Source organism: Anthonomus grandis, chromosome 7 (genome assembly GCF_022605725.1).
Source record: "Anthonomus grandis grandis chromosome 7, icAntGran1.3, whole genome shotgun sequence".
NCBI classification, from domain to species: domain Eukaryota; kingdom Metazoa; phylum Arthropoda; class Insecta; order Coleoptera; family Curculionidae; genus Anthonomus; species Anthonomus grandis.
The window spans coordinates 2215770-2236728 of record NC_065552.1 but is presented as its reverse complement, the minus strand read 5'-3'; the positions used below and the strand labels follow the sequence as shown (position 1 = coordinate 2236728).

The 20959-nt window shown below is 35.0% G+C and overlaps 2 protein-coding genes across 3 annotated transcripts in view; one reads left to right on the top strand and one right to left on the bottom strand.

Annotated features, from left to right (window-relative positions):
• The window catches only part of LOC126738375 (ribosome biogenesis protein SPATA5), a 22210-nt gene extending 14424 nt beyond the window's left edge, over nucleotides 1–7786 (top strand). For both annotated transcript variants that reach the window (XM_050443677.1, XM_050443676.1), the window contains exon 9: nucleotides 7546–7786. In XM_050443677.1, the coding sequence (XP_050299634.1) occupies nucleotides 7546–7770 (225 nt within the window). In that variant the 3' untranslated portion in view covers nucleotides 7771–7786. The remainder of the gene's footprint in view (nucleotides 1–7545) is intronic.
• On the bottom strand, nucleotides 7783–20959 carry LOC126738377 (uncharacterized). The gene is made up of 7 exons (XM_050443679.1): nucleotides 20675–20959; nucleotides 20447–20622; nucleotides 20179–20390; nucleotides 16555–17371; nucleotides 11568–11995; nucleotides 8046–8260; nucleotides 7783–7988 (listed from the first exon to the last, which is right to left on the bottom strand). Exons 1-7 carry the CDS (start codon nucleotides 20942–20944, stop codon nucleotides 7788–7790), a joined length of 2319 nt encoding a protein of 772 aa, XP_050299636.1. The 5' UTR covers nucleotides 20945–20959; the 3' UTR covers nucleotides 7783–7787.

Below are 20959 nucleotides of genomic sequence, written 5' to 3'. Positions count from 1 at the left end.
CACTATTTGTCCTTAGTTTGAGGTTAGCAGGTTTGGTTGCCCAGTATTTTACATTTGCAGATGACACTGCTCATTTGTATTCAGACAATGACTTAGATGTTTTAGTTAATCAGGCAAATAACGATCTATTTAAATATAGTCAATGGCTGCTCCAAAATAACTTAAAAATTAATTTAGATAAAACGAAGTACATATTGTTTAAACAAAAAAATAAAAAAATAAATCAAATAAATATATCTCTAAATAATGTTACACTAGAACAAGTAAGTAGTATAAAGTACTTGGGTCTCATACTGGACGAAAAACTTGGCTGGAATCCTCATATTGAACATGTTTATGACAAACTTATACCTTTTATGGGAGCACTCTACCGCTGTAAGGATTTTCTCAGTATTTCAGCTAAGTATCAAATATATAATGCGTATATTTTGTCTGTACTAAGATATCTTATTCCGGTGTGGGGCACATGTCCAAATACTAACTTTCAAAAAATTAAAATCTTGCAAAATAAAATACTTAAAATCCTTTTCGATCTTGACTACCTTATGCACACGAATGATTTATATAAAAAGCTAAAAATATTGCCCATTGGAAAAATTTGCGAGTTGGAGCAGGCCAAATTAATTTTTAAGATTTTACATAGACTACAAAAGTCCAATCACACGATTGTATACTCAAATGACATACATTCATAAGAATTAAGAAATAATAATGTTAGACTAAATAATGCGAGAACCAATATAGCTCTGAGAAATCCTATTGATGAAGCTTCACAGGTATTTAATTCTTTGCCTTCTGAAATTAAGCAGGAGACCTCTTACTACAGATTTATTAAGAAGCTCAAGATCATTGTTAGTCAATATTAGGAATGATTTTTGAATGTTTAGGTGTTATCAAAATTAATGTAATGGTTGTAAACAAAGCTACACGTGTTGCGGTTTAGTTATTAATGAAACTCTGGTACCAATGCTATAAATGCATTGTTTAAGATTTTATCATTTATATTAGCTTTTAAAATCTGTATTAATTTTTATATAAATTCGTGTATTAATTTGTATATAAAATTGTTAAAATTGTAATATCTTGTATGTAACTGATGGCTAAGAAATGACGTTTTCAAAAAAAAAAAAAAAAAAAAAAAAAGCAGTGAAAAGTCTGAGTGGAAAGAATTTTTTAAATTTTCATAAATATATAAATTTGAAAGTTGCATCAATTTTTTCATGCAAATTGATCGATATAAAAATGTACAAATCGAAAAGTTTTTTTGGGGGGGGGGGGAGAAATTTCCTTCATTTCCCCCTCTTGGATCCGCCCCTGCTTCAAGTGCCTTCCATTCTTCCGCGTCTAAAAATTCAGGAACATTTGGCAAATTTGCTACTGCTACACTTAATGGATCCTTAAGTAATAGCCGGTCAGTCCTTTTTTAAAAGTGGTAAGTTCATTTGTTCTTGAACGCTTTTAAGCTTATCATTTGCAACAATACTACGTTTAAAATAACCGACGATAGCTCTACATTTTTTTAGAAGAGTGCTCAATTTCGCTACCGAAGATATAGCTTCAGTAATACACATAAGTATAGCGTATGAGCAAAAAAGAATTTTTGAAAATACTACTTTTTTAATATTAGCGCCATTATCAGATACTACAGTTACTATTTTATTTCCTATATCCCACTTGTTCGAAATGTCTTTTAATTCTACAGCAATATAAATTAAAAAAATAATTGGACAAAGATGCTTTGAATATTTAAGCGCTAACGTTTATCAGAGAGTTGCTCATATCATTGGAGCTGTGCAGTCAATTTTTACTTTCAAAAGGGCAATTTAATTCTTCTTAACAAGTTAAATCACTAGGAATGAAGTATATGCCCTTTTAGGCGAACTGAAAACCTCAAAATATTGACAACTATGATCTCGAAATGTAGGCATCCTGGTTTTAAATTGTTTTCTGTGGTTGGTTAGGTATATTTTTATAGAGTTAGTTTATTAGCGTCCTAGTATAGTGAGTAAAACTTTGATCATTGGTCTCGTGTTCTACGCGCGAGTTTTCTCTTGTGGCTATGCTTTAAAAAGTTTAGTAAGAAAATTATTTGTATGTTTACCATATTGCAATAAATGCCAGATTATTATTATTCTTATTCTTGACACTATAGGATCTACACAATTTCTTGGTAGCTAAAACACGCGCTTCCCATTTATCGATATAAATGAAATGGCAAGTGACAGTTATGTAGGCTTTGTTGCTCTCTGAGGTCCAGATATCCGTCGTTAAAGCAACATGTTTTACTTGATTTAAAACTGATGAAGCGGCTTCGTTATAATATTTCGTGAATATCGAGGTTCAAGTTCATAGTAAACTCTTTAGTGTACGACCAGACTGAGTTACGGGCGAGTGTGAAGCGGGCGATAAGCGAGCGAGCGATTTTTTCAAAAGCTAATGCACAGATGCAAATAGCCACACCGACGCTTAGCGGGCGGGCGAAAATTGAGCGTGCAGCGTGCGATAAAAGAGTAATTAAACTTGTTTGAAATTCTAGCGGGCGTGTTTGGATTTTTAGACAGTTTCCTGCTGTGTTTCTCGTAAAACAGATGTAAATAAAAAGAAATAAAATGTGTAGCAGTAATAAACATGAACAGAAGGAGCTCCTGATATCTGAAGTTCATACTAGAAGACCTTTGTGGCAAGGTAGTCACCCTTTATATAAAAGTAAAAATGCTGTTGATAAATTATGGCAAGAAGTGGCCGAAGCATGTAATTGTAATGGTAAGGAAACACTTTTTTTGAACACAGGTCTATATTATACTTATCAATATGAACGTATATAATTATTTAATTACACACACAATCACATAATTATTTAATACATACTAGATGTGTAATTAAGTTGGCAAGTGGAATAAGTAGTCAGCAAGTTGTTCTCGAATTTCAATTGCTCTTGAACTTCCTCGATTATTCCCTCTTCCATTAAAGGCAGGTTGATTATTTTCCTGATATTGCTCCGATATATGACGATAGTGGAGATCACTGACGCCATCTTTGTCTCTTACTAAATTATGCAGGATGCAAGCACACTTAATAAGTATGCAAGCTTTATCAGGCAGTGTTTCTATGTCTTTATTTAAAAAACGCCATTTGGCACACAGTATTCCAAAAGCACACTCGATACATTTTCTAGCAGTGGAGAGGCATTTGTTAAATTATTCTTTTTTGGGATTAAGTCGCGTTTCGGATAGGGCCTCATTAAATATGATTTTAGAGGGTACGCTTCGTCACCTATTAAAAAATGTGGCAATTCTATATTTGTGTTCGGTAAATTAGTAGGACGAGGGACATTAAACAAATTACTTTCTAACAAATTGAATATCGTTGATCCTGCAAATGTTCCACCGTCACTTTGTTTACCACGGCCTCCAACTTCAATGGTTAAAAATTTTTTGTCCGCATCTGCTACAGCTTGTAGCACGACAGAGAAATAGTGTAGATAATTAAAATAATGAGATCCAAAATTTGGTGGGCATCTTATTTGACAGTGTTTTCCATCTATCGATCGACCGAAATAATTTGGAAATTTCCATCGATTAAAGTAGTCAGCTATAACTTTCTTTAAACAGTTCTCAGTTGGAATTGGCATAAGTTCTTCCACTAGTTCTTCCCAAATGATTTGGCAGTTTTCGAAAACTGTAGATTTTCCCATTCGAAAAGCAAATGCTAACGATCTGAACAATAAACCCGTTGCCACATACCTAAAAAAAATCTATAAATATCACCAAAAGTTTTGTAAATATAAAAATCATAAATTAGCCCTAATAGTGTATTAAATTATATTTTCTTTTTAATTACGGATGTCAAAAATAGGTGGAAAAATTTAAAAGATCAGTTCAGAAAGGAGGTGAAAAAAATACCCATTCCCTAATCGGGAGCCAGTGCACCACATGTAAGACCAAAGTGGCAGTATTTTGAATAAATTTATTTTTCAAAAGATTTTGTTACTCCTTCCCCTACACAGGGGAATTTGTTTTCTTGCAATGAAGATTCAAATAAAATCGAAGAACTTCATTCCGTTCAAAATAATGAAAACAATGAAGCCAGCGATCTACATTCACAACCTTCTTCACCCTCATCAATGCCGCTACGAACACCATCTAGAAGCAGCTCAATTTCTCAAGTACGTAAAAGGACCAAAAAACACATCCAAGAAGAATTTTTAAGTTTAGAAACTAACAAAAATTGAAATGTGGCAAAACGAAGCGAAAGACAATGATGACGCCGATTCACTGTTCTTTAAAAGTCTATTGCCCCATATGGCTCATTTCACAGAATTTGAAAAACTAGAAATTAAGTCGGATATCATGTCATTAATTTTGAAGAAAAAGAAAAAAAAGCTGCCAGAGCAGCAGCAGCAGATTTTACAACTTCCGTTTTTGGAAACTGGTAACTTGGAAAACAAAGCAGGCTGCAGTAACGACCCAGGTTCATATTTAACGTATAATATTATATAATGTAGTTTTTGTTAGAAAATTTGGTTAATTAGCCTGTTATAATAAAATTAAATAAAAACTTTTATTTCTATAACTAGCATTTCATTATTATATATAAAAAGAATATATTCTTACCTTAATGTTACTACCAGTCTTTCTTCTGCTGATATAGGAGATCGATAATTTGTCGTTAATTTTAAGCCTCCAAGAATTTTTCCGGGTATTCTCTTAATTCGAAGTATATGTGGTGAAATTCTCCAATTTTTTTTCTCCTTTTATTAATAGGATGTATTCCATATCTACGAGACTTCTCCAAAAATAATTTCCACTTCATATAGGGGTTACTGTCTATTAAAATACAGAGGTCGGCATAAGTCAGTTAACCAATTTGCATATCAAACAAAAAGAAAAAAAAACTATACAGAAAAATCGCACAAATTCGATAAGGCAAGCACCGTTGCCGCGTTCGCTTTTTTTTTTGAAGTTAACTGACTTATGCCGACCCCTGTATTTTTTTTTAGTTTTGATAAGGGCGCCATGTTTACTGGCGACAGAACACCACTAATCTGCGATTTTCTATTTTTAGCATGGCCAAAAAATCGCTCGCTCGCTTCACGCCCGCCCGCAATTCAGTCTGGCTGTACTCTAAGAAACTCTCGTTTTCTTTTACTTTCTGATAGATCCTTTGATGCATTTGAACCAAAAAGTTTTAATTGCTTAATTGTTTGTGGCCTAATAGATTTTTTAGGTAACAGCACGGTAGTACTTTGCGAGGAGATGGAAGGACGTACCAAGGCATCATTTGGCTCTACTACCGTGTTGGAAGGTCCTATTTGGGCTGATACTGGAACTGAAGCTAAAACTGAGCACTCATTTACTGTTTGGCCTTGTGATGTTTCTATTTTATGTGATTCGGGTGTAGCAACTTCTAGCGATACTGTTGGATGTATTCTTAATTGATGTTGTTTTAAATTGGTCGTTCCACCAAAATATTTTAAAATTTTCTTGCATATCTTACAAACGGGTTGTTTTGCATCGAGTTTGTTAAAATAATCCCAAACTACTGATTTTCTTTTAATTCCGGATTATTATTTACAGTAATATTCTCTTGTCGCAGTTTATCAATAATTTTAAATTCAAAGTATTTAAATTTAAAATATATTTTTTCAAGAAACAGCAACGGTGTGATGATCAAGGAGCAAAGAAAGCTTGATCTTTTATGCAACCCCAGTAAAAAAAATCGAGGGGGTTTAGGTCTGGAGACCTGGGAGGCCATAAAATTGGACCAAGTCGGCCGATCCATCTGTTGGGGTATGTTTGGTTTAAATACCGACGAACTTCATGGGCATAATGTGCCGGGCAACCATCATTTTGGAACCACATTATTCGGCGACTGGCCAAAGGAACATTTTCTAAAAGAATTGGTAGATTTTTTCAACAAAAATCTAAATAAGCCTGCCAGTTCAAATTTTATGGTAATTCGAATGGGCCAATTACACGTCCGTTCCAGATACCGGTCCACAAGTTTACTTTAAATCGGTACTGTGACCTTTCTTCTCGAATAGAGTGGGGATTTTCCAACGCATAAGTGTGCAAATTGTGCATGTTCATAAAGCCATCCTTTTTGAATGTACTCTCATCCGACCACAGAATATTATTTAAAAAATTCGGATCCTCTTGATTTTTTTGCAACATTCTGCGGCAAAATTGTAGGCGTGGTTCGTAGTCTCGAGGCAGTAGGCTTTGCACTCGTTGAATATGATAAGGGTGATATTGAAATCGCCTAGTGATGTCGTTTACTACCGATTTCGGTATCCCTGTTCTTCTTTCGATTGCTCGTGCCGAAGTAGTCGGATCATTTTCAATGTCTTCTAAAACTTGATCAACATAATCAATACGAGGTCTTCCCTCTCGAACAGGAGCATGAGGCATATGCATATATGAGGCGATAGTCAGGATGTCTTTAGCCAAATTCGGATATCTTTCTTGATAAAGATTAGATGCTGCTAGAGCATTTCCTCTGCATTTACCATAAATGAGATGCATGTTTGCATATTCTTGAGCGGTATACGGCAAGGGCATAATAAATGATTAACCAATAAAACAAACAGTTCAAAGAACACAGTCCACAGAAAAATGAACTCAAAAACAAATCCAAAGCAAAAGGCAACAGAAACGTTAGGATACAAGCAAAAAAGTAGTTAGTTCACGGAATACTGTAAACAAACTAAATTCCAAAAATGTTTGTTGTTTATTGCTATGGTGATAAGAATTACTTTCGTTCTTGATTTTTTTAATTTTTAAGTTAAATAAAAACATTTTAAACATAACTTAAAACTTTGTTTAATTTTTTTACAATGATATCATAAGGTGAATTAGGGTTATTTTTTTACTATAACACAATAATAGCAAACTGTTAAAAAAACATTTAGGTAATTTTAAAAAGTAGATTAAATGAGCAAAGTTTTTAAGGTATTAGCTGGGTTGCCGTACAATTTTTTTGGTCCAGTATGAGCGGTCAAATTCAAAGTTAAAAAAATAAAAATAAGTAATACTTTATTTTAGAATAGATTTCTTATTAAATTTTTTGGCCGTTTAGTTTAATGTGTGTCTTTGATCAGTAAAATGGCTATTCAGTGTTGCATAGGTCATTTTATGTTTTTTTGGGTGCTTATGAGTTGCTCCATCAGCCCCTTCAGTATTATCGTTGACTTTCCGGACACCCTGTATATTGGTAGGGTCTAAGTTATTAACTTGAAAACGTTTCTCCAAAAAAAATTCCTGTAGTTTTAGCGCCCTAAAGAAGCAAATATATTTTGTGAGTTTAACTGGACTTTTATTTTACTGTTCCCGAAACCCAACATTTTACCAGAGAAATAACGAAATTTTGGATCGTTAAAAGATGAACCAATCATTTTTAACTCCATTCAAAGACTTCACAATAAATTTAAACTCTCCACAATTTTTTTCTAGCCAGATTCAATCTATTAATTTCCCGTAGGGAAAACTTGAAATATTGGCTTCTTTATGTTTCCTAAATAAACCTCTTAAACTGTTCATTTTTCAGACCAAAGGGGTAAATCTAGAAGAACTAGTAACCAAAACAAAAAACTACTCCGGAGCAGAAGTGAACGCGGTCTGCCACGAGGCGGCCATGATGGCCCTAGAAGAAGACCTGCAATCGACCCAAGTAGAAGCGCGACATTTCGCGAAAGCTTTGCAGCTGATCACCCCAAGGACCCCAAATAGTTTACTTAAGATTTACGAGGATTATATGAACGTGAAAATATAGAAACTAAACAAAATCATTTATCGATTTATTTCTTCTCCACTGTCACCAACTTCCTCAGGGTCCAAGGACATTAGTGAGGGAGCGCAGTTCTTCCATGCCCAAGGCACTCCGTATTCAATGTCCAAACTGATCAGTTCCTCCATGGTGGGAAACAGATCGTGTTGGAACATCAGTTTCATTGTTCCAGTTAGCAAGATCAGGTTGAGTTTCGTTAGAGCCTAAAACCCGTTGGAAATTAATCATGTTTGATTTGTATGCATCTTCTGTTGTTGTACCCGTGAGCATAACAACGGAACGTTTCCTCTAACGTAAGTTTTCTGGTTCGTAAAGATGTTTTGCAGAGGGATCTTCATGTTGATCACGTTGAACCCGCTGAACTTGTTGCACACGTGGTAGAGTCTTTGTTCGTACGCTTGGTCGGTGTTGAAAAACACTTTTGCTTCCTGAGGACTAATGCCGTCGATGTCTTGCCACACGTTTAAAATATAACCTGGAAATTAGGACTATTTTTAGAGTCGTTTTCAATCACTCTGTATTGGATTATTTGTTGCATTTGCACCTACAGAGGTTAAAATATATCCTCTCTGAACCTCATGTATTTTACCACAGGAACTTAATAAATATACCTGGATTACCTGGACTGCCAATCCATTGAAAAATTAATGACCACAAATTTCAGTGGTGCCAATTGTAGGAAAACAGAACAATTAAAGTTCTTGGGAGGTTTACAAAAAATGAAATGAAAGTTACATTTAGTTACGAATTTATTTAAGTTAATTACATTAGTTCTGATATTTTTCTTGTACATGTAAGTTTCAATTAACTTACAGGGATAGATGCATGCATTTTAAAATATGTCTTTGTTCTCGGAAATAGATGTCAAAATTTCTATTTACTGGCAACTAGTTTTCCGACCCAACGAATACTCTACTCCTTAGAGGAAAGCTTTCTAGAATATGGACAATATTGTCCTGTAAAGTCATATTTTGAGGCATTTTAAAATGAAGGTACCTTCGTTAATTTTGGGACTATAATTTTTATATAATATCATTTAATTATTTATGAGGGAAGAAAGTGACGACACTGAACCTGTCACTACTCTATTTTTGGTCATGGTGGCCATTTACATTAGAAGTTCGTGATTTTACCATCAACGAATATCTGATAAATCACAATTGACGCACTGCGGTTACGTGTCACTTGTCAAGGAAATGTCAGTGGATTTTTTAGTCAATTTTTCCAGTCTAATATACAGAATCTTCCAGGCAATTGAAGCATTGATTCCTGCACCATTTCTATACATATTTCCTGATATTCCGGTTCCGTCCCAATCTGTCACTTGTCAGCAAAAGTTTGAAAAATGACAGTTGACACATTGGTTATCGGCAAGTTAGGGTCAGTGCGTGTTTTCCCAGTCTAATATTCCAAGCAACAGAAGCGTTTTTTTCCTACACTATTTGCTATAAGTATATAACGCGCCTCGCTGCAATCTGTCACTTGTCACGGAATGTTTGACATTTGACACATTCATTATCTGTCACTTGTCAAGGTACTGTTAGTGGAATTTAACTGAATCTAAACAATCTTCCAGGCAGTTGAGGTCTTTCTTCCTGCACTAATTGCTACAAGTATCCCGGTATTGTCGTAATATATTACTTGTCAACGAATTTTTGGCAAATGACAGTTAATACACTAGTAATCTTTAACTTATCAAGGAATATTTGATAACTGACAGTTGACATATTGGCTATCTGTCACTTGTCAAGTTAATGTCCGTAAAATTTAATTTCAATAATATTCCAGGCAGTTGAACCGTTTTTTCCTACACTACTTGATACAAATTTTTTATAACATTCCCGTCCTGTTGTCCACAAAAAATAACACATCGGTAATCTGTCATTTGTAAGCGAATGGTTGACATTGGTTATCTGCCCGTTTTCAATGAAAATTATCCTTCAACACATGTTCTATGATATTGGGATATTTGAGATCAATAATTAAGTTAACATTATCAACCTCGTGATTCAAGATGACTTCTTAGCAGTTTAACTTTGACGTTTCCACTGACAAGTGACAGATAATCGAGGTGTAAAATGTCATTTGTCAAACGTTTCTTGACAAGTGACAAAGACTACTTAATCATGCATCAAATGGTGCAGAAGACTTCTCTTCTCTTCAACTTCCTGGACGAAAAAACTGGTTGAAAATTCATTACAATTCTAATGAGATTTGGTTGACAAGACCGATGCATCAAGTGTCAGGTTGACAGGTAACAGTTGATACATTCATTATCTGTCACTTGTCAAGGTAATGTCAGTGGAATTTAATTTAATTTAAATAATCCTTCAGGCAGTTTAAGCGTTTTTTTCTGCATTATTTGTTACAAGTATCTCGGTCCTATCGTAATCTTGTCAAGAAATGTTTGACAAATGACAGTTGACACATCGGTTATTTGTCACTTGTCAAGCTAATGTGAGTAGAACTTAATTTAATTTAAATACTCTTCCAGGCAGTTGAAGCATTGTTTGCTCCACTAGCTAATACAAATTTTCCATGATATTCCGGTCTTGTTTCAACCTGTCACTTGTCAACGACAAATGACAATTCGGTGATCTGTCATTTATGAGCGAATGGTTGACAGTTGACACATTGACGCAAGAAAAATTATCTTTCAACAGATTTTCCATGATATTGGTATATTTAAGCTTAATAATTGATGAATTAGTTAATCATGCATCAAATGATGCAGAAAACTCTTCTTTTTAACTTCCTGGACGAAAACACTGGTTGAAAATTCATTACAATTCTAATGACATGTGGTTGACAAGACTGATGCATCAAGTGTCATGTTGACAGGTGACAGTTGATACATTAGTTACTTGTCACTGTTACTTGTGAAGGCAATGTCAGTGGAATTTAATTTAAATAATCTTTCAGGCAGTTAAAGCGTGTTTTTCTGCACTATTTGCTACAAGTATTTCGGTCCTGTCACAATCTGTCAATGACAGAAAATTGACGAGTCAAATGTCATTTACCAAACGTTCTTTGACAAGTGAAGAATTACTTAAATATGTAGGAAATGATGCAGAAAAGTCCTTTTCTCTTTAACTTCCTGGACAGAAAATGCTGGTTAAAAATTCATTACAATCCTAATGACATTTAGTTGACAAGTGAAGTACAAATAACTGATGCGTCAACTGTCAACGAATATTTATCAAGTGACAGTTGATATATTGGTTATTTGTCACTTGTCAAGGTTATGTCAGTGGAATTTAATTTAATTTAAAATCTTCCAGGAAGTTGAAGTGTTTTTTCCTGGACTATTTACCATAAACTGTCTATGATATTCTGGTCCTTGTTAGTTACCTTTCAATCTGTCGCTTCACACATTAGTGATCTATTAATCGTCAAAGAAAATTATTTTTTAACCCATTTTCCATGTTATTGGAATACTTGAGCTGAAAAATTAACTTAACATTGGTAATACCCTGATTCAAGCTGACTTCTCAGTGGTTGAACCTTGACGTTGCCATTGACAAGTGATAGATATAGTCAACGTGTCAAATGTCATTTGTCAAACATTCCCTGATAAATGATTAATTAGTTAATCATGCATCAAATGATGCAGAAAACTCTTCTTTTTAACTTCCTGGACGAAAACACTGAAGAATGAAAATTCATTACATTCCTAATAGCATTCAGTTGACGAGTGAATAGAGAGACGCTAAATGTCACTTGTCAACAAATTTTTGACAAATGACAGTTGACAATTAAAATACCCTTAACCCAATCCTTACCAACAGAATGTCCTTCAACATAAATAACGAAATTATTTCCATTGTCAATGATAAACCCCGTTAAGATGTCATTATCCTTCAACTCCCCGTTCATGACTCTTCCGTTGTGTGTCAGGATGTTTCTCAAGCACGTCTGAGCCTTCTCTTTAGCAAAGAAGATCACCAGCAATCGTTTGTAGGTGTTGGGCACTTGGTGAAGCACCAAAGCGGCTGATTGTGGCGACAACAGGTAAGCCTCCAGGTCTAGAACCGTATCGTGTTCGATCAACATCCACTCTTTCAACGGCGATTTCTTCGATGGCGAGAACTCGATGCCTCCCAGGTTGATTCGGTTGATGGAGACGCGGTAGCGTTGCAAGAAGTCGCATTTCGCTTCGTCTTCTGCCTGCTGCTTTGACGCCTCTGGTGGATCAACTTGCTGGAGTTTTCTATAAAGAGAAGAATCCAAATAACAGCAAACACTCCAGAAACATACCATTTATGTCGTAATATGTCTTCGAGATAAATAACACATTCTAAATACAAGCAAACGATTAAACACGTGGACCCTATGACATTTGAGACCGATTTCTTTACGACCCGTTATAAATTATTATATCTCGGTTAATTAGTTACCGAATGATGAATTATTTATAGATCCTAAATACATTTTATATTACCAACTTTTTAATTGGTTACAAACCAAAACACGCCAAATTTAAGTTGGCAGCACCGTCAAGTGTCAACAGCCTTGTTTACTAAAAAGGGGAACCCCTGCTGCATTGCAACTTCGCAGAATGTTTTGTCTTCCACTTATAATTACAAATATATAAACACCATTAACCAGGCACTGCAGTGTAAACACCCTGATTCTTTCTTTTCAGATGAAAATTTAAAAATAGCGGTCATTGTAAACGAAACTTTTGTCCCTAGATGGCCACAATTGCGATTATTTAATCATGATACCTATAGATATAATATTTATCCACCCTACTGTCAAGAAAACTCGACTTGGTTCATATATCAAGTTGATAAAGGGTGTTTTTTTAGAGGTTTGGATTTTAAGTTGTCAAAACTGTTTCTGGTGATTGTCAATTTGACAGTTGATGGTGTATTCGTGGTCAGTACAGTTTGCCATTTCACAATGAATAGACTTACTCCAGAACAACGCTTTCAAATTGTGCAAATATATTTTGAAAATCATAGTTCAATTCGCGAAACTTACCGTGCGCTGCGTCCATTTTACGGTCGACATAATCGGCCATCCGAGCAAAACCATGGATCGTTTTCGTACCACGCATACTCTAGTTGATAATACGCATCCACAAAGACGCCATACAGTGCGCACAGAAGAAGTTATTGCTGCTGTGGAGCATAGTGTTGAAGAGGACCCGAATGAGTCGATTCGCCATCGTGCACAACAATTGGGGCTGTGCCCATCCACTTTGTGGAAGATTTTGCGGCAAGATATTGGCTTGCGAGCTTACAAGATTTAACTTGTGCAAGAACTGAAACCGCGTGACCATTATGCGCGCCGTACGTTCGGTGAATGGGCGGAAAACAGCTTGACCCATTTTTTCAATCCAAAATTTTGTTCAGCGATGAGGCTCGTTTTTGGTTGAACGGCTTCGTCAATAAGCAAAATTGCCGAATTTGGAGTGGAGAAAATCCAGAAGCTTTTGTTGAGACGCCCTTACATCCATTAAAAGTCACTGTTTGGTGCGCTTTATGGTCAGGAGGAATCATTGGCCCATATTTTTTTAAAGATTATAACGACCAGAATGTTACAGCTAATGGAGAACGTTATAGAGCCATGATTGCCGACTTTTTTGTTCCTTAGTTGAACCGACTTGATCAATTTATAGACACTATCAATTTATTGTGGGAAACATTCCATGATCGCAATAGACCTGTGAAGTGGCCTCCACGATCGTGTGATCTCACACCCCTGGATTACTTTCTTTGGGGATATGTGAAGTCACATGTCTTCAAAGATGAGAAAACCACAGACGTTGGATCACTTGGAAGCAAACATTCGCCGCGTTATTGCCGAGATACGGTTCCAGATCCTTAAAAAAGTGGTTGAAAATTGGACTTCCCGATTACGCTACATTCAAACCAGCCGTGGCGCTCATATGCCCGAAATCATTTTTAAGCACTGATGTGCTTACATATATTGTAACTAGCTGCTTTATATTCACAGCAGCTAGTTACAATACATGTCTAAAGATAACAAAATAAATATATGCAAATATATTCTTGTCAGATACGAATTTCCTAATTAGATACTCTGGATGGAAGCATTGTTTATTTATTTATTTATTTATTAACGGAATCAAATTTACAAAAGTATTACATAGCATACCCATACAAACATATATATTCAGAAACATTATATACAAAACTATCTATAAATCAGTGTAAGGTGTAGATGAGTTAATTAATTAAAGCCCCTATGAAATAATATTCTTTAACTGCCCCTTAAAAGATGTTATCCTAGAGTCAAAAAAGTGTATCTGTCCTGACAGACCATTAGCACTTCGAGCCATTCGTGTAATTGGCTCATTAATACCATAATTGGTATGGTGGAATGGGACTGAAAATATTTCTGATTGTCTATTCAATCTGGAAGGCACCCTAAGTTTAAAAAGAGACAATAACTCGGGACAATCTATAGTAGCATTTAAAACCTTATGCATAAAACATAAGTCGAGTAATGTTCTTCGTGACTCCAATGTGGGTAAGTTCAGGTTATCCCTGACCCACTGATAGTAATACTCCTGTCTCCTGTAACCACATCTAAAAGCCGCCACCCTTAAAAATTTATTTTGAGTTTTTTCAATCTGCTCAATGTACCAGTTATATGACGGGGACCACACAATTGAGCCATACTCCAAGATGGGCCTAACAAGAGAGCAATAAAGTAATCTAAAAGTAAACAAAGACAAATCAGTTGTAGACCGTTGGATAAAACCCAGCATTTTCATTGCCCTACCAGTCACCTGATTGATGTGACTTTTAAAAGACAACCTGGAGTCAATAAATATTCCTAAGTCAGAAACCTCTGTTTTGACACCAATTGCTACATTATTTATTTTATAAAGAAAAGCAATAGGGTTTCTTTGCTTAGAAAAAGTAATCTTATGGCACTTATTGATATTAAGGGACATTCTATTCAAGTGGCACCAATCAAAGAATAAATTGAGGTCTTTTTGCAGGAGCACAGCATCAGAAAGGGATGTGATAAGCCTAAATAGCTTCACATTATCAGCAAACATTAGCACACGACAATTTTCAAGTTTCCAAAATAAATCAATCAAAAAGAGGCAAAACAAAACAGGGCCCGAGTGAAAGCCCTGTGGCACCCCAGATGGTACCAAAATTTCAGAGGAACATGTACCTTCAAGATTAACAATCTGGGTTCTACCTCTGATGAATCCCGAGATCAACTGAAGAAGAGGCCCCACAATACCTAAAGCCCTAAGCTTCTGCAAGAGTACCCCATGGTTAACTCGATCAAAAGCCTTGGAAAAATCTGTATATATTGAGTCAACCTGAAGTCCCTTCTCCAAGCAGTGGTAGAGGTAGTTGACATACAGCACCAAATTAGCATCAGTAGATCTGCCTTTTATAAATCCAAATTACTCAGGATTAAATAAAGATTTAAAACTCCAGGCAATCCTATGACTGACCAGGCAGTCAAGCAGCTTTGGCAACTCAGATTGGTTACACACAGCCCGATAATTGGAAATTTCATTTCTACTACCAGATTTAAAAATGGGTTTTAGAAAACTTCTCTTCCAGAGAGTGGGATAAGAACCAGTACCTAGAGATTTGTTAAAAATGAACAGTATTGGTTTCGTAAGAACACAAACACATTTCTTTAGGAAGAATGCCGGAATCCCATCTGGTCCAGAGCAGCGCTTATTCGTAGAGGAAGTAATAACCTCATAAACATCCTGTGTTGACAGAGTTAAAGTGCTCAGACAAATTGATTTATCAAAATCAAAAGATGGTATGTCATTGACTTGCTCATCCGAATAGACGGATGAAAAGTATTCTGCAAACATATCCGCAGTATCCGAGATATTCATACTAATCCTGTTATTGTATGTCATTCTGGAGGGAAGACTAAAACCAGTTCTTTTATTTTGAATATATGACCAGAAGTACCTTGGATTGCCAGCGAGATTCATTTCCACCTTATTAATGTATTGTTGATAGCACAACTCTCTTAATTACTCACATTGTTGTCTCAACAATACAAATTCATCATAATCCTGCTGTTGACCACTAATTTTAAACTTTTTGTGAATTTGTTTCTTTCTTATGATCAAACTGCGAAGCTCTGAAGAAAACCAAGATGGAAAAGAAGAACTTTTGTACCTCTTTAGAGGAATAAACCTTTCCATTGAGGAGTAGATCACATTATAGAAAATTGAAACTATGACATCAATAGATGTCTCTCCCAAAAACAATTGATTCCAGTCTATCCCAGCAAGACAATCATTAATTGCTATGTAATCTCCCTTACCAAAATCATAAAAATATTCCTCATATATCATATCATCAGAATTTTCTGCACAAGAAAGGCCGAAACTAATTGCTGTATGGTGTAAGCTATTCTCAAAAATTTTGTCTATTGCACGTTCAACACTAATTAAATCTGAGCTACTAAATACGAGATCCAAGGCAACCCCGTTGGTATTTAGAACCCCATTTACCTGGAAAAAGTTCTAGAAGCTAAAGCAGTTGGCCAGAGAAAGCACAGACTCTCTGTCACTCTCCAGACAACCACCAACCACCAAACCAAGATCATCATTCTCCCATCTAGCATGTGGTAAATTGTAGTCACCTGCCAAGACAAACAAACTACTTGAATATCTACTATATACATATTCAACGGATTCACAATGGCTCAAAGTATTGAGAAACTTCTTCAAGGCAATTGACCTTGATCTAATTGAGCCTCTGTGAAAAAACATAATTTTCCAAATAATTTACTTACTCTGACGTAATTCTATGTTCGGGCGTGTGTAACTGTTCATTCGCCCTAAAATCCCAAACGTTCTTCAGCAAAGAACTCAAGTCGTAAGAGCAATAAGCCAACGGGACCACTTGGGTCTTCGACGGGTCGTCCATGCTGTACTTGGGCACTTTAGGGTCATCGATCCTGGATATGTTCCGGTCTTCCGCCTTTTCCCCGAACATCTTCGGGTCCGAATTGATCAGCTGGTACCGTTGAACCCCGAACACTTCCACGACGAACCTCTTGGATTCCAGATACTCGAGCAGTTTGATTTTGGATAATTTATGCGTGGGGAATAGGTGGGATTCCATAAACCGGATGGTTTCCGCCATCGGTTTCTCGCTGGTGGTACATTCGGCTATACAAGGGATCGAGTACTTGAGGAACAAATCGGTGTAATCGGTGTTTTCGAACACTTTAACCGGGAACCTTTGGATCGATTTTAGTTTGATTATGATCGGGTTCAGTTCGATCTTTTGGAAGCGTGAAATGAGATTTTCCACTTGTGGAATTACGAACAAGTGGTTCACTTCTGATCGCTGGTTCTCTATGGTGAATACGGTGTCGCTATCGGTGAAGAATATCTCCCCTTGCATTCTTAAGGTGAGTTTCCCAGTGGATTTTTCCGGTTTGGGCTTTTGGGTGGTTGATTTCTTGCTTTTTTTTTCTTCAGGTGGTTTGGTTGGGGTTTTGGTGTCGTTTGCCAGAGGGGTACAGGCCTGGATAAAATCCCGGAAGTTCAATTGTTCTTTCGGTCTAGTGCCTGACAAGTAGTCGATGATTTCGTAAAATGTGTCTAAAAGGGTTTAAATAAAGCGAAAATTTGGAGTAAAATGGAACTTTTAGGGCCAACTAAGAAAACATCAAAAAAAAGTAGGATAACATAATTTAAATGGCCCAGATGAAGCAATAAAACAGACGCCTCGACAAAACTAACTTTTTTAATAAATTTTATATTTAACTATTTTTTTTTGTTTCTACCACATTTCATGGTCCAGGCTCTCCTTAAAATATCAATTTTATGACGTAGTTAAACTCACTATAGACGAGAATCATCATTTTACAGCGATCCTTAATAATTTTTAGGCGTTTATTTGAAAAAAAGGGAGAAATTTTTCGTTTTCTACCACATTTCATGGTCCAGGCACAATTTGAAATGTCACTTTTTTTACATCTATGAAAAAGTATTACATAACTCTCCTATAACTATTATAGTTACTAAATGATTTATATTTGAATATTGACTAACGTCGGGGCTTCAAATTGACTGGCTCGACATTTTTCCAGGATAAAGATAGAGCAGTGAAATAAAAATTTCCTAATAGTTATTCTAATAAGTTATAAAAAAGTATTAAGTAACTTTCCTGTAACTATTATAGTTATCGAATTATTTACATTCGAATATTGGTTTAAGTCAGACGGACATTAAACTGGACTGACTCAACATTTTGACAAATAACTTTTTTCAGGATAAAGATAGAGCAATAAAATGAAAACTGCCTAATAGTTAGTCTAATTTGCTATAAAAAAGTGTTAAATAACTTTACCCTAACTATCATAGTTACTAACTTATTTATATCTGAATATTGGTTAAAGTCAAGTGGACTTCACACCGACTAGCTCAACATTCTTTCAGATAACTTTTTCAAAATAAAAATAGAGCAGTAAAATAAAAACTTCCTGATAGTTAGTCTGGCTAGCTATAAAAAAGTGTTAAGTAACTTTTCTGTAGCTATTATAGTTATTAAATTATTTTCATCTGAATATTGACTAAAGTCTGGTAGACTTTAACTATTTTGACAGATTTCTTTTTTCAGGATGAAGATAGAGTAATAAAATGAAAACTATCTGGTAGCTAGTTCAATTAACTATAAAAAAGTATTAAATAACTTTCTTCTAACTATAACAGTTTTCAAATTATTTATATCTAAATATTGACTAATGTCATGTGGACTTTAAACAGACTGACTCAAGATTTTTCCAGATAACTTTTTCCAGGTAAAGATAGAGTAGAGAAGTAAAAGCTCCTTGACAGTTAGCCTAACTAGTTATAGGAAAGTATCAAATAACTTTCCTGTAACTATTATAGTTACTACGTTATTTCTATATGAATATTGGCTAAAGGCAAGTAGACTTCAAACCGACTACCTCAACATTTTTTCAAGTATCTTTTTCTAGGATAAAGCTAGAGCAGTAAAATAAAAACTTTCTTATAGTTAGTCTAAGTAACTATAAAAAAGTATTAAACAATTTTTCTGTAGCTATTATAGTTAGCAAATTATTTTGATCTGAATTTTGACTAAGGTCAGATGGACTTCAAACCGACTAGGTCAATATTTTTTTAGATAACTTTTTTCAGGATAAAGATAAAGCAATGCAATGAATACTTTGTAATAGTTAGTCTAACTGGCTATAAAAAACTATTAAATAACTTTCCTGTAACTATTATAGTTAGCAAATTATGTTCTTCTAAATATTGACTAAAATCTGATGGACTTGAAACTGACTGGCTCAACATTTTTTCGGATAACTATTTCCAGGATAAACATAGAGTAATGAAATAAAAACTCTTTAACAGTTAGTCTAACTAGTTACAAGAAAGTATTAAATAACTTTCTTGTAACTATTATAGTTATAAAGTTATTTTTATATGAATATTGGCTAAAGGCAAATAGACTTCAAACCGATTAGCTCAACATTTTTTCGAGTATCTTTTTCCAGGATAAAGCTAAAGCAGTAAAATAAAAACTTTCTTATAGTTAGTCTAAGTAACTATAAAAAAGTATTAAACAATTTTTCTGTAGCTATTATAGTTAGCAAATTATTTTGATCTGAATTTTGACTAAGGTCAGATGGACTTCAAACCGACTAGGTCAAAATTTTTTTAGATAACTTTTTCCAGGATAAACACAGAGCAATGAAATAAAAACTTCTTGACAGTTAGTCTAACAAGTTATAAGAAAGTATTAAATAACTTTCTTGTAACTATTATGGTTACCAAGTTATTTTTATATGAATATTGGCTAAAGGCAAATAGACTTCAAACCGGTTAGTTCAACATTTTTTTCAAATATCTTTTTCCAAAATAAAGATAGAGCAGTAAAATAAAAAAATTCTTATAGTTAGTCTAAGTAGCTATAAAAAAGTATTAAACCATTTTCCTGTAACTATTATAGTTAGCAAATTATTTTGCTCTGAACTTTGACTAAAGTCAGATGGACTTCAAACCGACTGGCTCAATATTTTTCCAGATAACTTTTTTCAGGATAAAGAAAGAGCAGTAAAATAAAAACTTTCTAATAGCTAGTCAAACTAGCTATAAAAAAGTTCAACATAACTTTCCTGTAACTATTATAGTTACCAAATTATTTACGTCTAAATATTGACTAAAGCCAGGTAACCTTTAAATCGATTGACCCAATATTTTTCCAGATAACTCTGTCCAAAATAAAGATAGAGCAGTGAAATAAAAACTCACTGATAGCTACTCTAAGTAGCTATAAAAAAGCATTAAACAACTTTCCCGTAACTATTATAGTCCCCCAACTATTTACATCTGAATATTGGTTAAGGTCATGTGAACTTCAAACCTAAAATCTTTACCTGCATAGTCTGTATCATACTTCAACCGACTAAGTCCGTCAAACTTTGAAGATTTCGACACAATATCCTCCTCAGTGCCCTCACTTTTCCCTAAAACCGACCGTTTGGTTAAACTGGTGCTCTTCGCTCGGTCAGTGTATCCCTCAACGAACCCTTTTATATCTACGTCGATTTCTCTGATATAAATAATTTCCGTTTTGTTGTTTTTGGCCCTAAAAAAGCCCCATTGGGAATCACAGAAAACTCAGTTACTCACTGTCCAACTCACGCGTTTCCCAGCTTATTTTTATCACTGAATATGTTGAACTCTATCACATGGTGCTGTAGAGTGAGCAGTTCATCTATAGTCAACTCCCTGAGGTAATGGACTATTGATATAGGCACGAAGGTTAAATTGTTCCCACTGACTGTCCTGAAGACCTTTGAACCATCTGCAGTAAAAATCTTTTAAAATTGATTAGTTACTGACTATTAATAAGGGCTGGTTAAGTCTTACTTTAGCGGCATTACGCCAACAGATCACGTCGATCCAATAAGGTTTGATTTTCCCGGGTAAGAGTTCGTACTCGACATGCGCAGTAGTGAAATTTTGATCTAAACGTAGTACATACGGGGGATCTTGTTCGGTTTCTTGGGGAGGTGGTGGTGGTTTCTTCCCTTTTTGCTTCCCTTCTGGGTGTGGTTTTGTTGACTTGTGCCCTTTCTGTTTTTCTTTCGGGGGTTTTATGTTGAATGCCAAAAGGATTTTTATGGTGAAGGTTATCATTGTGTCTGGATTGAC